The following is a 16,382-nucleotide window of genomic DNA, read 5'->3' as shown; positions in this document are numbered from 1 at the left end:
ATTCAAGTCCAAATCTGGGACTTGAGTACTGTATTTTGGTGTATATAATGTGCACTCTGATTTTTGACCCTGAATGAAGTAAAAAAATGTAGTTCTGCCATATAATGTGCATTTGATATAATACATTTAAAAATGTTGATAATTTCGATTTATTTTCATGGTGCTACAATAGTCAGCCATTTTGGATAGTGCACTGATAGTCATGAATTACACAATGTTTGAATTCTTTACTATAAATCATTGATTGACTATATCTATATATATCTATGTATTTCCTTTCAGTATGTAACTTGATCATAGCCAATACATTTTTTTACAGATTAAAAAAAAAATAAAAAAATGGCAATATTGAAGGTATATCTTTACAATTTGTGATTTGCCCTTAAAAGGACTGTTTAAAGGTTCACCTTGGTGATGGACTTCAGTTTGTTGTTTCCTCAAATTCCTCTTTGTCATCATCACTCTCAAAAAGTTACTCTTTGTCATCATCACTCTCAAAAAGTTACTCTTTGTCATCATCACTCTCAAAAAGTTACTTTTTGTCATCATCACTCTCAAAAAGTTACTGTTTGTCATCATCACTCTCAAAAAGTTACTCTAAGTCTACATCTGTCAATCTTCTCTATGCATTAACAGAAGACTCTCTTACATTGAACTCCTTCCCAGCCGCTCTGTTACCATATGCTTCTTCATAGGACACGATGGTTAGCTTGATTTTTTTTTCACAGTGTATGAGTTTACATGTTGACACTTTGACTGTATTTGTTCAGAGTCAAGATTGACACAAGATGCTTTGTTAGTTTCGAATAATTATACTTTCTTGGACTATCATGGCATTCTGAAATTTATCCAAGTGACCTGGCTAGAAGTTAGCCAGACAGTGTGTTGTTTTTATGTTTGGCACATCGAAGCTTTAGCCAATGCTGAATAATTTTAAATGCCATGCCAATTCAATTAAATGTTAATAACTGCATTGTAACAAAAAAGCATCAAATACTGCATTCTAAAATGAGAAGCAAAACAATGGACCATTTTTATTTTCTGAAGAAAATTAAAAATTGCAAATTTACCGAGACAGAGTTATGTAATTATGTTTTAGCACATCAAAACTTTTAGCTTTACCTTGAAAAGAGTATGGAGTCAGTGAAGCATTTTGATCACTGTATAGTCACAGAGAAATATCAAACACTGTGATCTCTGATGAGAAATAAAACAAAGTAACAATTTTATTTTTGAACGGAAAAAGTATCTGCCAATTTCATCCATGAACTTATTACTTTGTTTCACATTATGTGTCTATGTTACTGGAACAGACATTTAGTCACAAAAAAGAGATCCCCGAACTATGCCTCGTAAGAAAACATTAGGACTACTCGAATTTTAATTATCATATTTCAGTTCAGTCATTGATAAAGAAATTTATAAATGAAGACAAAATTTATTAATTAAAGAGTTATCTAACATTGAACATTTGGGAGTACAAGAATCATCCATTGCAGTGAGGTACTTTGCACAGTTTTATTATAAAAGTAACAGAGTGAAACAACAAGTTACCAGTAGTACGTACATGTATTTGTTGTTGAGTCACTAATAAGCTACATATTGATGTAAAATGAGATAAAATTAATAATATAAGCTATTGAAGAGCAATACTGTCAAGGTTCATAGGTATTATTTAAGTATTTTATAAGACTAGTAAACAATTTAATTACAACACATCAAATGTACTATTTCACAAGAGTGAATGTGACAGGTGTAAGCAGCTTTGCTGCCATGATTCATTTGACCTGGAGATAAAAAATTATTCTTCTGTAAAATGTGACCCCCTCCAAAAAAATGTGACACCCCCCAAAAAATAAGAAAAACTAAGAAGATTAGATTTTAAAAAGTTTGCATTATACGCACTAAGACAGGATATTTGGCAAAGAAACAGTTTCAAAAGTGTGTTATATGATTTTCTAGGTTTTTAGCATAGGAGCCATGTTCTACCAAAATTTCATGACTCCTTGTCACGTCAGATTCTTCTAAATTTTATTATCTTAATATATCTCTGTTTGGTATCATCATGATTCACCAACAAAATGAATAAAATAACAAGCACCAATATTTTGGTGAACAAGAGAACTCTGAAGTCCCCAGAAAGGCCTAGTTATAAATCATATCAGGCAACAATATTAAATAATAATAATAATAATATAATAACATTAAATAATATTTCCAACTGACACAGTTTTGAAGTTTATGAATGACTGTTTCATTTTTGCAGTGGAATTCAAACAGTTTCAAGTTGACCAGGGCCCATTTTATTCTTTAAAAAAAAACCAAATATAAAATATTATGCAGTTTTATATTAATAAATAAAAATAATAAAACTACATAATGCCATTTTAAATACATATCATCATTTTAAATTTAGTGAATAGTTTATGAATAATATAGCATCAATGAGAAATGCATTCAGAAAATTGTGGTTCTTGTTATATATATATATATATATATATATATATATATATATATATATATATATATATAGTGGTATTTAAAACAAAGGAGAATGACATGACATACTTTTAATCAAACCAATAGCGAATAAAACTTATACCAACGTTTTACTAAATTATTTGACTTTAAATGCCATTAGTATAGTCCACTTACTTTTGTACCACTGAACAGTGCCAGCTCATTTTCCAATGTTTAACTCATACATGACCACAGTGGCAAGCACTAAATGGATTACTGCATTCTGATTGGTCAGTCACATTACATGGAATTGCAATTCTTTTATGGCACTTTTACTAAAAATGGTACAGCTTTTAGTGCAGTTGCACTAAATATATAAGCAGACTTTGCATTTGGAAATGTTCAGATCTTTTCTGTCTGAATTTTTAAAAAATGCCAGCAAAAGGGGAGTGGGAGTTAAAAGCAATGTTCTTGACCTGAAAGACAGTTTTTACAATTTTGAGAACTTGAGGCCTAGTTGAGTACTCAAGTCCAAAAATAAAATTTGATACCCATTGTAGAGCTAATGTCAGCCTCAGGATCTTCATATGCATAATTGTATCCTAGATTTTTATCCCTAGTTTAGTCTTTCCTTCAATAATAATAATAATAATAATAATAATAATAATAATAATAATAATTATTATTATTATTATTATTATTATTCCAACACACCTTTCTCTTATTTGCTATTGAAATTGTATAAAAAGTTTATTTCTTTTAAAATCCCCACTACATCTTGACCTTGATTGTAACAGATGCTCCATCCTCTTTCACTTCTTCCACATGATTACTTGCAGTATGGGTTCAGTACTCCTAAATAATTACTTCCAGTGTGGTTTCTGTACTCTCACATAATTACTTGCAGTGTGGGTTCAGTTCTTTCTTGGAATTAATAATAATCCAATGGGCAGTAGTTATCTGAGTGTTAATTTCTGCTTGCTTTGCAGTTTGGTTCCTATACATCCTGAACCTTTTTTTCTTTGACCTTGTTCTATCCTTATCCTTGACCTTATTCCATCCTTTACCTTGACCTTGTTCCACTCTTTTCATTGACATTGTTTGAACCTTTTCATCCAATTTTTGAGGAGGAACCCATAACTAAGTGGATTAGAGGACTGGGTAGGTACATGAGATCTAGGCAGTTGGTGCTGTTACCAGCAATGAGGGTTTGATTCTGGCTTGGAATGAATTTTAATATATATCTATATCTATATATATATATATATATATATATATATATATATATATATACACACACACTGAGGGGTATGTTCATAGAAACTGATCTGACAAAAACTACTGCCACCTTTCAAAATTGAATCTTCTAGTATGATAATAACCTCTTTACATGCCATTGTTAATTATGTCAGAAGTGTCCAATACAACCCGTCTTTCCATGCCCTTGTTAATTATGTGTCAGAAGTGTCCAAAACCACCCCACTTCCCATGCCCTTATTAATTATGTGTCAGAAGTGTCCAAAACCACACCTCTTCCTATGCCCTTATTAATTATGTGTCAGAAGTGTCCAAAACCACCCCACTTCCCATGCCCTTATTAATTATGTGTCAGAAGTGCCCAAAACTACACCACTTCCCATGCCCTTATTAATTATGTGTCAGAAGTGTCCAAAACCACCCCACTTCCCATGTCCTTATTAATTATGTGTCAGAAGTGTCCAAAACCACCCCTCTTCCCATGCCCTTGTTAATTATATGTCAGAAGTGTCCAAAACCACACCACTTCCCATGCCCTTATTAATTATGTGTCAGAAGTGTCCAAAACCACCCCACTTCCCATGTCCTTATTAATTATGTGTCAGAAGTGTCCAAAACCACCCCTCTTCCCATGCCCTTGTTAATTATGTGTCAGAAGTGTCCAAAACCACACCACTTCCCATGCCCTTATTAATTATGTGTCAGAAGTGTCCAAAACCACACCACTTCCCATGCCCTTATTAATTATGTGTCAGAAGTGCCCAAAACCACACCACTTCCCATGCCCTTATTAATTATGTGTCAGAAGTGTCCAAAACCACCCCTCTTCCCATGCCCTTGTTAATTATGTGTCAGAAGTGTCCGAAACGACCCCTCTTCCTATGCCCTTGTTAAGTATGTCTCAGAAGTGTCCAAAACCACCCCACTTCCTATGCCCTTATTAATTGTGTCAAGAGTGTCCAAAACGACCCCTCTTCCCATGCCCTTATTAATTATGTGTCAGAAGTGCCCAAAACCACACCACTTCCCATGCCCTTATTAATTATGTGTCAGAAGTGTCCAAAACCACCCCTCTTCCCATGCCCTTGTTAATTATGTGTCAGAAGTGTCCAAAACGACCCCTCTTCCTATGCCCTTGTTAAGTATGTGTCAGAAGTGTCCAAAACCACCCCACTTCCTATGCCCTTATTAATTGTGTCAAGAGTGTCCAAAACGACCCCTCTTCCCATGCCCTTGTTAATTATGTGTCAGAAGTGTCCAAAACCACCTCACTTCTCATGCCCTTGTTAATTATGTGTCAGAAGTGTCCAAAACCACCCCACTTCCCATGCCTTTATTAATTGTGTCAAGAGTGTCCAAAACGACCCCTCTTCCCATGCCCTTGTTAATTATGTGTCAGAAGTGTCCAAAATCACCCCACTTCCCATGCCTTTATTAATTGTGTCAAGAGTGTCCAAAACGACCCCTCTTCCCATGCCTTTGTTAATTATGTGTCAGAAGTGTCCAAAACTACCACTCTTCCCATGCCTTTGTTAATTCTGTGTCAAGAATGTCCAGCATCTCACATATTCCAATGCCTTTGTTAATCATGTGTCAAGAATGTCCAGCATCTCACATATTCCAATGCCTTTGTTAATTCTGTGTCAAGAATGTCCAGCATCTCACATATTCCAATGCCTTTGTTAATTCTGTGTCAAGAATGTCCAGCATCTCACATATTCCAATGCCTTTGTTAATTCTGTCTTAGTGATTTCCAAAGTCATTGAGGGCTGTTCCATTTAAACATACATGGTTCCCAGAGAAGGCATGTTTTAAAAAATATATGCCAGGCCAATCTTGTTGCTTCAGGAGTTCATATAACAATGATACAAAATTTTAAATTGCACCTATGGGTGACTACTCCACATTAAAAGAGTCTTCCTTGGGTCCCAAGTAAATTTTACTGGAACATACCTCAAATTAATGTAAACCTAAAATTCACTTGTACCAGCCATGCAGATCCTAAATAATCCTAACAAAATATGCTTTAACAGCAGACAATCCATTCCTTTTTGTAAGAATACCTTTAAAACTGGTGTACCCTAACAAAAATGGTGTACTGTCCATACTATTAGGCTAAGAGATTATTGTTTCGCAATTTCTTTTTTAGAACATGAACAAAGATGGAAAATTGAAGACAGGGATGAAACTGGAAGCTGTGGACTTGAAACATCCTCATCTTGTGTGTGTTGCGACAATAGGTAAGTATCATTTTCAGTTGTAAAAGGGGAAATTTCTGCATAAAGTCTCTGTGAATTTTCTATTTTAAATATTCAGGTATTTTAATTTTAATTTTCACATATTTACTTATTCCATTCTGTATGGTTATTACCAGATTTCAAAAATTGCAAAGAAAATAAACCATGTGTAAAGTTCCCCATATTTAGTTTTACCTTGAATTGTCTGTGATAAACACATGTTCATTTGTCTCCATTTTAGAAAATTTTGAATTTATTTATTATGTTTTAGTTTAATCCAGTGTTGAAGTCACCACCACCATCACTACCACAAACATTTCACAAATTGTTTGGCTTGGTTTCCTGAGTTTAGAATATAAAATTAACTTTTCAGTACATTGTCAAACATGATTTGTACCCACCCATCCACCCAACACACACACACACACACACACACACACACACACATCCATCCAACACATCAGATGTAAAGTCTGTAACAGTGTTGAGGAAATTCTTGTTTTCTTATATAGGTTTAGAGAGAAGTATTGTTGTTTATTAGTATTTATTAATTCTAGTTATTAAAGATGGCCACAGGGGAAAATGGTTGTTGAACTACTTGTTTTACCCTCATAAAATAAAGAAATTAATAGGATTATTATTACTATAAAAAAAAATTTGTGTGTATTATGACATCTTAAACATTTGACTGGTGATAATTTACTATAGGATTAAATAACCATGGTTGGGTATTTATCGATGTGTAAATTTTACCTAATTGCTCACAAAGTAAATAAAGTCTGAATGACTTTATGTAAACTTTGTGAGTGATTATGTAAAATTTACACATCGATAAATCCCCAACCATGATCATTTAATCCTTATAATTCCAATTTACTTCCTTTCTAACATCCGATCAGTGGATTTAACCAACGAAACATTCACATTTATGTACATCGAAGTTTTCTTTCATTAGCCTCTTAACTGCGAGAGAATACATAGCCCTATCTTCGCTAGCCAAGATTCATCGATCAATTCTTTATACAGTGATATGGAGTAGAATGTCATAGTGGGTCATGCCATTGATATACTGTTATGATCATTATTTTAATACATAAAAAATGGTTGTTGCGGTTAAACTATAAACTAGTAATATTCCTTCTTTTTTTTGAAAATTACGCTTGCCTATGGCACATGTTGTTATAGCAACGTCGTTGTTACTTTCTACGCATTTCGATCTTTCAAGAGCAAAATCATGTCCATTTTTAGTGACACCCCTTGGTTGACATATGACCCTGACCTTTAAGAACTGCTGCTGTAACATGTTGTCATGGTGAAATGCAATAATTTCCAAAGATTAGCTTCTAAAGACTTGATATATACCGTCTTCGGCAAAAGGCGCGAGTGTTGGAATGCAGGAAGGTCTGTGCAATTACATTGTTTTAACTTCTAGTGGTCAGTTTTAAGCTGTGGCTTGTCAATTTTGATCAGAAATCACAGGAGTGGGTGGGTGGGAGCTTGTTGTTATTATTATTAGGGTGCAAGGCATTGATATAGATAAAATTTCACATCAAATGATCTGGTAACAGGGAACTAAAAGTAGTCCACAGAATTTATCGATGTGTAAAAAATTCCAGATCTGTATCACGTGACTGTTTACATCCAATCAAAGTGCAGAAAACGCAGTAAATTTATAAAAATTGGAATTATATGAATTTTAAAAATAGAAATATGGACATGCCATGAAAGAACTGTTTGTTTGAGTCTATATTTTTCTGGAAGTCTATTCGATCAATGCTTGTACAGCTAAACCCTCAAAACCCAAAACCTTTGGGGTCCACCAGTTTTTTTCGGGTTTGAGAAGTTGTCAGTTTTCTGAGACTTTTGCAGACGTGAAAAAAGTCTCTTGCAGGACCACAGAGAGAGAGTACAATAGTAAGAGTATCAGTATCAAAAGTGCACACAATTAAGAACGCTGTTTTTTAATTTTTTTTTAAATATATACATTTAATGAAGAATTAGCTGAACAATATGCATTCTTAGCAAGAACATATCCTTTCACATAAATAAATACAGTTGTTCCACATAGAAATATTGTTGTTGTTAAAAGAAACATCTGAGAACAGTGATTCAGTTCTTTTATAACTTGACCATAAGTCCATTGGAATTATGAATGATACTGCACAATGTTTAAATGCTCCATACAATTCATAATGGTCACAGTTCAAGAGCCTGGCTTGAAGAAGGCATGGAGCATTGTCTGTCATTTCTTGCATCATTCTTTAACTAATGTGGCTTGTGTTAATGACTACATTTTCAAATAATGGATATCCATAGCAATGATGAACTTGTTTTAATCTCCTTTATAAGCTCTAAAATTTTAGGGTATGTTATATCACTGCCAAGTCACTTAGAACATACACTCTCATCATCATATTCATGACTGTGGCCTGATTGCTTTCATGAAATCATGACATGGTTCAAGTCACATGACTCACACATAGATCAGGTATGCTGATGTAGTATTTCCAAGAATGTAATGAGTTTCTCTCCTGCTGACTTACCAGTTACTTTACATTATTTATTCTTTTAATGAATATCATCCATGATTTCGTGTTTTAGCTACATATGTCACTGGCAAATTTGTAACATGAATGTCTTGAAGGCAGCGGTGTTTCTGAGCCTTGCCAATTACAAGTAATTTCAATTTTTCACTGAAGGCAGCGGTGTTTCTGAGCCTTGCCAATTACAAGTGATTTCAATTTTTCACTGAAGGAAGAGGTGTTTCTGAGCCTTGCCAATTACAAGTGATTTCAATTTTTCACTGAAGGCAGTGGTGTTTCTGAGCCTTGCCAATTACAAGTGATTTCAATTTTTCACTGTAGAACTACATGCAAAACATCACTGTTGTGTGTGAAGACAAATTACTGTCATGGCTACATAAGTACATGTTATATAATGATTTTTCTCTATTGAAAATAACTTGAGTGAATCTGACTTTTAGAACACTGTTTTGTCAGCAAAGCTTCAAAAGCAAGGCCACATCACTGGTTAACAAAGCCATAATATTTATGAAACAAGCAAACAGTGTTCTGTTGGTCATGTGTGTACATGAATAGCATCAATGACAATTAGATAATTAGCAGATAAGCATAGTCGTTCTTAATGGCTTACCTGCAATTAGTCTTAAAATCTGGTTCTTTGGTACAATGCTAAGACCAGATTAGCTTATTGTCATCCCTAATTACTGTTGGCACACATGTCAAGTATTGTTTTAACCACATGTGCCTTTGGGACATTTTTGGGGTCTTTTTTTCACTGATCCAACCACTAGAGCATCTGTTAACTGTATTTAATCTGTTTCAGTGTGTATCTGGAATTTAGTAGTTAAATATATTTCCAAGTTTCAACTGAGTTTCAGTTTTATGGGGTATTTTTAAGCTTAAAATTGAAAAGTTGGGTCAAACTTTGTTTCAGTATTCAGAGTTCAGGGGTTTTGGTTTACTGAGAAAAAAATGATGATATTAAAGAAGAAAAAAAATTGCCCTCCCCCCCAAATTTGATCTTAAGGGAATTCTGGTTTACTGAGGTTGTGGTTTTATGGGGTTTCACTGCATTTAGCCTATTATTTGAGGGTTACTGGTACTACTTTTTAATATTTTTGTTTAGTTTCTGAGAGATTTGAGTGTAAACAAATTATTACTAATTGATTACATCATTAAATAAAGAATATTGATGATGTGGATGTGGATGAATATTATCATTACTATTGTTATCATTCTTTTAGACAACATCGAAATGGGAATCTTTGCAGTCTTTTATCTTGACAATTTTTGCAACTTAATTACAAGAAAGGCTGCTGAAACTTTCTTTACATAGAATAATTGATGTTATCCTTAGACATTTGAAAAAACGTGTAGCTCAGTGGTTATATATTACCCTAGTGACAGAAAGAAGTGGAACAATGAAGTTAAGTAAACTTCAACAAACAATTAATTTCCCAAGAATACAAAGTGATAAATTAAATAGTCACTTACAATAATATGAATTAAATCCTCTATAATACTACATGTTCTATCACAAGAACAAATGAATTCCAATAATCTTGAATGTAATGAGAATCTTAAATGTCTCAATGTAACAATAGTTTTGAATGTGCTGATGTACCAGCAGTCTTGAATGTGTTGATGTACCAACAGTCTTGCTGTACAACAAGGATATAATAAAGAATGCCTTTGAATGGATTCACAATAATCCCAAGTAGTGTTTTTGTTCAATTTAAATAAATGATTGGTCTCAAATTATATCTGAACACAGCAATCAGTGATTCCACAGACTGGACTTAAAACAAAATCAATAATTTGTTTACCACATGCTTTATTTCCACGCTGTCACCTGACGTTTGACAGAGCAGAATCTTCTGGAAAAGTAATGATTTCTAATGGTGAAATGCCACTAATTTGTAAACAAGGTCAGGCCTTGAACTTAAATTCAAGACAAATATCTTTTTAAAAAATGTAGTACTAGTTAGGTAGTCACAACCCTCAGCTATGACAATAGTCAGGTAGGCCAGAACTGTACACTTAGTTGTGGAGAAGGGTCAAGTACATAATTTAACAGAGAACACAATTTTGTCAATGTAGCATATCATTTATAATCGTAACTTGGTAACCACTTAGCAGCCAGTATGTTAGTTAGAATATAACAAAAACTTGCACAAGAAATATTATCTGAAAAAAATATATAGAACAAAATATAAAATTGCCTGGAATTAGGCAGCTTCAATGGTGCTAATTTGTCCTTTCATTTTATTTTGATCATTATTTGTATTCCTGTATTGCCAGATAACATTGCTGCTGATGGCCAGGTTTTGATCCACTTTGATGGTTGGAGCACCATGTATGATTACTTGACCTCACCTGATTTCAAGGGTCTTCACCCACTTGGTTACATGAAAATGAACAGCTCCAAGCATGGAGAACTGAACAATATGCTTCAGAAACCAAGAGGTAAGTCTTGAAATTAAAGGTTTTGTACTATGACAAAGCAAAAGTTAAAATTATGACTTTTTTAATCAGGCACCAGATTTGCCATGTGTGACACAAAATCCAGGGTTCATTCTTGGCTGTGCACTAGTGACAGCAGCCATTATGTTTGATCATTTGGCACACACAGATTCCCTATTTGGCACTGGCACAAACAAATTCCCTATTTGGCACTGGCACACACAAATTCCCTATTTGGCACACACAAATTCCCTATTTGGCACTGGCACACACAGATTCCCTATTTGGCACTGGCACACACAAATTCCCTATTTGGTGATTTTAGGGCACATAAAGATCCCAAGAAAATAAAGATAAAATATCATTGTGGATGATATAGACTAAAATCAAATGTATAATCATAAGAAAGCATAAAATAATGTTTTAGAACATGATTTTATACAAAATATTTGGTAAATGAACTTTTATTTTAAAAAAATAATGCTAAAAGTGAAATGCATGTAATTATATAATACTAAAACTGATGAAACTGCCAATCTAGAATAGAAAGCAATGCATATTCTAGTACATCTGGAATGGCAAGCAATGTTCTACTATGCATATTCTAGTACATCTGGAATGGAAAACTATGCATGTTGTAGTACATCTGGAATGGCAATCAGTGTTCTACTATGCATCTTCTAGTACATCTGGAATGGAAAATTATGCATGTTCTAGTACATCTGGAATGGAAAACTATGTATATTCTAGTACATCTGGAATGGAAAACTAAGCTTGTTCTAGTACATCTGGAATGGCAAGCAATGTTCTACTATGCATCTTCTAGTACATCTGGAATGGAAAACTATGCATATTCTAGTACATCTGGAATGGAAAACTATGCTTGTTCTAGTACATCTGGAATGGCAAGCAATGTTCTACTATGCATCTTCTAGTACATCTGGAATGGAAAACTATGCATGTTCTAGTACATCTGGAATGGCAATCAGTGTTCTACTATGCATCTTCTAGTACATCTGGAATGGAAAACTATGCATGTTCTAGTACATCTGGAATGGAAAACTATGCATATTCTAGTACATCTGGAATGGAAAACTATGCTTGTTCTAGTACATCTGGAATGGCAAGCAGTGTTCTACTATGCATATTCTAGTACATCTGGAATGGAAAATTATGCATGTTATAGTACATCTGGAATGGAAAACTATGCATATTCTTGTACATCTGGAATGGAAAATTAAAATGTTCTTGTACATCTGGAATGGAAAACTATGCATATTCTTGTACATCTGGAATGGAAAACTATGCTTGTTCTAGTACATCTGGAATGGCAAGCAGTGTTCTACTATGCATATTCTAGTACATCTGGAATGGAAAATTATGCATGTTATAGTACATCTGGAATGGAAAACTATGCATATTCTTGTACATCTGAAATGGAAAATTAAAATGTTCTTGTACATCTGGAATGGAAAATTATGCATGTTATAGCACATCTGGAATGGAAAACTATGCATATTCTTGTACATCTGGAATGGAAAATTAAAATGTTCTTGTACATCTGGAATGGAAAACTATGCATATTCTTGTACATCTGGAATGGAAAACTATGCTTGTTCTAGTACATCTGGAATGGCAAGCAGTGTTCTACTATGCATATTCTAGTACATCTGGAATGGAAAATTATGCATGTTCTAGTACATCTGGAATGGAAAACTATGCATATTCTTGTACATCTGGAATGGAAAACTATGCATATTCTAGTACATCTGGAATGGAAAACTATGCATATTCTAGTACATCTGGAATGGAAAACTTATGCATGTTCTAATATACACGTTCTATTAAATCTCAAATGGAAAATAATGCTTGTTCTAGTACATCTGGAATGAAAAACTGCATGAAAAATTGTGCATGTTTTAGTACATCTGGATTGAAAACTGTGCATGTTCTTGTACATCTGGAATGGAAAATTATGCATGTTCTTGTACATCTGGAGTGAAAACTGTGCATGTTCTTGTACATCTGGAATAGAAAATTATGCATGTTCTAGTACATCTGGAGTGAAAACTGTGCATGTTCTTGTACATCTGGAATGGAAAATTATGCATGTTCTTGTACATCTAGAATTTGAAAATTATGCATGTTCTTGAACATCTGGAATTTGAAAATTATGCATATTCTTGTACATCTGGAATGGAAAATTATGCATGTTCTTGTACATCTAGAATGCAAAATCATGCATGTTCTTGTACATCTGGAATGGAGAATTATGCATGTTTTTGTACATCTGGAATTTGAAAATTATGAATGTTCCTGTACATCTGAAATTTTGAAAATTATGCATGTTCTTGTACATCTGGAATTTGAAAATTATGCATGTTCTTGTACATCTGGAATTTGAAAATTATGCATGTTCTTGTACATCTGGAGTTGGAAAATTATGCATGTTCTTGAACATCTGGAATGGAAAATTATGCATGTTCTTGTACATCTGGAATTTAAAAATTATGCATGTTCTTGTACATCTGGAATGGAAAATTATGCATGTTCTTGTACATCTAGAATTTGAAAATTATGCATGTTCTTGTACATCTGGAATGGAAAATTATGCATGTTCTTGTACATCTGGAGTGAAAACTGTGCATGTTCTTGTACATCTGGAATGGAAAATTACGCATGTTCTAGTACATCTGGAGTGAAAACTGTGCATGTTTTTGTACATCTGGAATGGAAAATCATGCATGTTCTTGTACATCTAGTATTTGAAAATTATGCATGTTCTTGAACATCTGGAATTTGAAAATTATGCATGTTGTTGTACATCTGGAATTTGAAGATTATACATGTTCTTGTACATCTGGAATGGAAAATTATGCATGTTCTTGTACATCTGGAATGGAAAATTATGCATGTTCTTGTACATCTGGAATGGAAAATCATGCATGTTCTTGTACATCTAGAATGGAAAATCATGCATGTTCTTGTACATATGGAGTGGAAAATTATGCATGTTCTTGTACATCTAGAATGGAAAATTATGCATGTTCTTGTACATCTAGAATTTAAAAATTATGCATGTTCATGTACATCTGGAATAGAAAATTATGCATGTTCTTGTACATCTGGAATGGAAAATTATGCATGTTCTTGTACATCTAGAATTTGAAAATTATGCATGTTCTTGTACATCTAGAATTTGAAAATTATGCATGTTCTTGTACATCTGGTATGGAAAATTATGCATGTTCTTGTACATCTAGAATTTGAAAATTATGCATGTTCTTGTACATCTGGAATGGAAAATTATGCATGTTCTTGTACATCTAGAATTTGAAAATTATGCCTGTTCTTGTACATTTGGAATGGAAAATTATGCATGTTCTTGTACATCTGGAATGGAAAATTATGCATGTTCTTGTACATCTAGAATTTGAAAATTATGCATGTTCTTGTACATCTGGAATGGAAAATTATGCATGTTCTTGTACATCTAGAATTTGAAAATTATGCATGTTCTTGTACATTTGGAATGGAAAATTATGCATGTTCTTGTACATCTGGAACGGAAAATTATGCATGTTCTTGTACATCTAGAATTTGAAAATTATGCATGTTCTTGTACATTTGGAATGGAAAATTATGCATGTTCTTGTACATCTGGAATGGAAAATTATGCATGTTCTTGTACATCTAGAATTTGAAAATTATGCATGTTCTTGTACATCTGGAATGGAAAATTATGCATGTTCTTGTACACCTAGAATTTAAAAATTATGCATGTTTTTGTACATCTAGAATTTGAAAATTATGCAAGTTCTTGTACATCTGGAATGTAAAATTATGTATGTTTTTGTACATCTAGAATTTGAAAATTATGCATGTTCTTGTACATCTGGAATGGAAAATTATGTATGTTCTTGTACATCTAGAATTTGAAAATTATGCATGTTCTTGTACATCTGGAATGGAAAACTATGCATGTTCTTGTACATCTGGAATGGAAAATTATGCATGTTCTTGTACATCTGGAATGGAAAATTATGCATGTTCTTGTACATCTGGAATGGAAAATTATGCATGTTCTTGTACATCTGGAATGGAAAATTATGCATGTTCTTGTACATCTGGAATGGAAAATTATGCATGTTCTTGTACATCTAGAATTTGAAAATTATGCATGTTCTTGTACATCTGGAATGGAAAATTATGCATGTTCTTGTACATCTAGAATTTAAAAATTATGCATGTTTTTGTACATCTAGAATTTGAAAATTATGCACGTTCTTGTACATTTGGAATGGAAAATTATGCATGTTTTTGTACATCTAGAATTTGAAAATTATGCATGTTCTTGTACATCTGGAATGGAAAATTATGTATGTTCTTGTACATCTAGAATTTGAAAATTATGCATGTTCTTGTACATCTGGAATGGAAAATTATGCATGTTCTTGTACATCTGGAATGGAAAATTATGCATGTTCTTGTACATCTGGAATGGAAAATTATGCATGTTCTTGTACATCTAGAATTTGAAAATTATGCATGTTCATGTACATCTGGAATGGAAAACTATGCATGTTCTTGTACATCTGGAATGGAAAATTATGCATGTTCTTGTACATCTGGAATGGAAAATTATGCATGTTCTTAAACATCTGGAATGGAAAACTGTGCCTGTTCTTGTGCTTCTTTTCCTAAAATATATCAGTGTTATCTTTTAGAATAGAATTTAAAAAAATGTTTGATAACAAATTTTTTTAATATCCAGCTGCCACATTAATTTTTTTATTTTCCTTGCAATATATTTTCATTTCCCTGGTAAAATGACCTATTTCCAGGTGTATAACTAAGTCACACTAGAGTAGGTCACTGACCCACAGGTCTGGAAAATTCATGAGTGGTTAAACATTTGTCAGAGGCATTTTTTGGTTGATGTCTCATAGCCTTGCCTGTCTAAACCTTGCCTGTCTAAGCCTTGCCTGTCTAAGCCTGTCTCCTTTGGATTATCTCTGAATGTAAATTCAAGTATGTAAGAAAAGAAAAACTAACTTTTTTAAAGTAAATCAGTTAACATGTGTTTCTGTGTAAGCCTACAGACCATGACAGACAGTATAAAACCACTGTTATCTTTATATGACTTCTCCTTCATAGTTAAATCATTTAAATGTGTATTATAATGTAGATACAAAGTACTAAAACCAAGGCCAGGCTGATAGCCCTCCAATTGGCTTTAGGCACTTAGATAGCCCTCCCATTGGCCATAGGTAATTATATAGCCCTCCCATTGGCCATGGGTAATTAGATAGCCCTCCCATTGGCTATAGGTAATAATATAGCCCTCCCATTGTCCATAGGTAATTAGATACCCCTCCCACTGGCTATAGGCAATTAGATAGCCCTTATATTAGCCATAGGTAATTAGATAGCCACCCCACTG

General features: G+C 33.4%; 1 protein-coding gene across 1 annotated transcript in view; it reads left to right on the top strand.

The window, feature by feature from the left end:
- LOC149782268 (uncharacterized) overlaps nucleotides 1–16,382 on the top strand; it is a 275,026-nt gene that overhangs the window by 91,986 nt on the left and 166,658 nt on the right. Inside the window, exons 19-20 of the mRNA XM_089935109.1 lie at nucleotides 5,867–5,957; nucleotides 10,778–10,942. Coding sequence (XP_089791235.1) covers nucleotides 5,867–5,957; nucleotides 10,778–10,942 — 256 coding nt within the window. The remainder of the gene's footprint in view (nucleotides 1–5,866; nucleotides 5,958–10,777; nucleotides 10,943–16,382) is intronic.

This window comes from Sinohyriopsis cumingii, chromosome 15 (genome assembly GCF_028554795.1).
Source record: "Sinohyriopsis cumingii isolate HCF-2022 chromosome 15, ASM2855479v2, whole genome shotgun sequence".
Classification (NCBI taxonomy): Eukaryota; Metazoa; Mollusca; class Bivalvia; order Unionida; family Unionidae; genus Sinohyriopsis; species Sinohyriopsis cumingii.
This window is presented reverse-complemented; position numbering and strand designations above follow the sequence as displayed.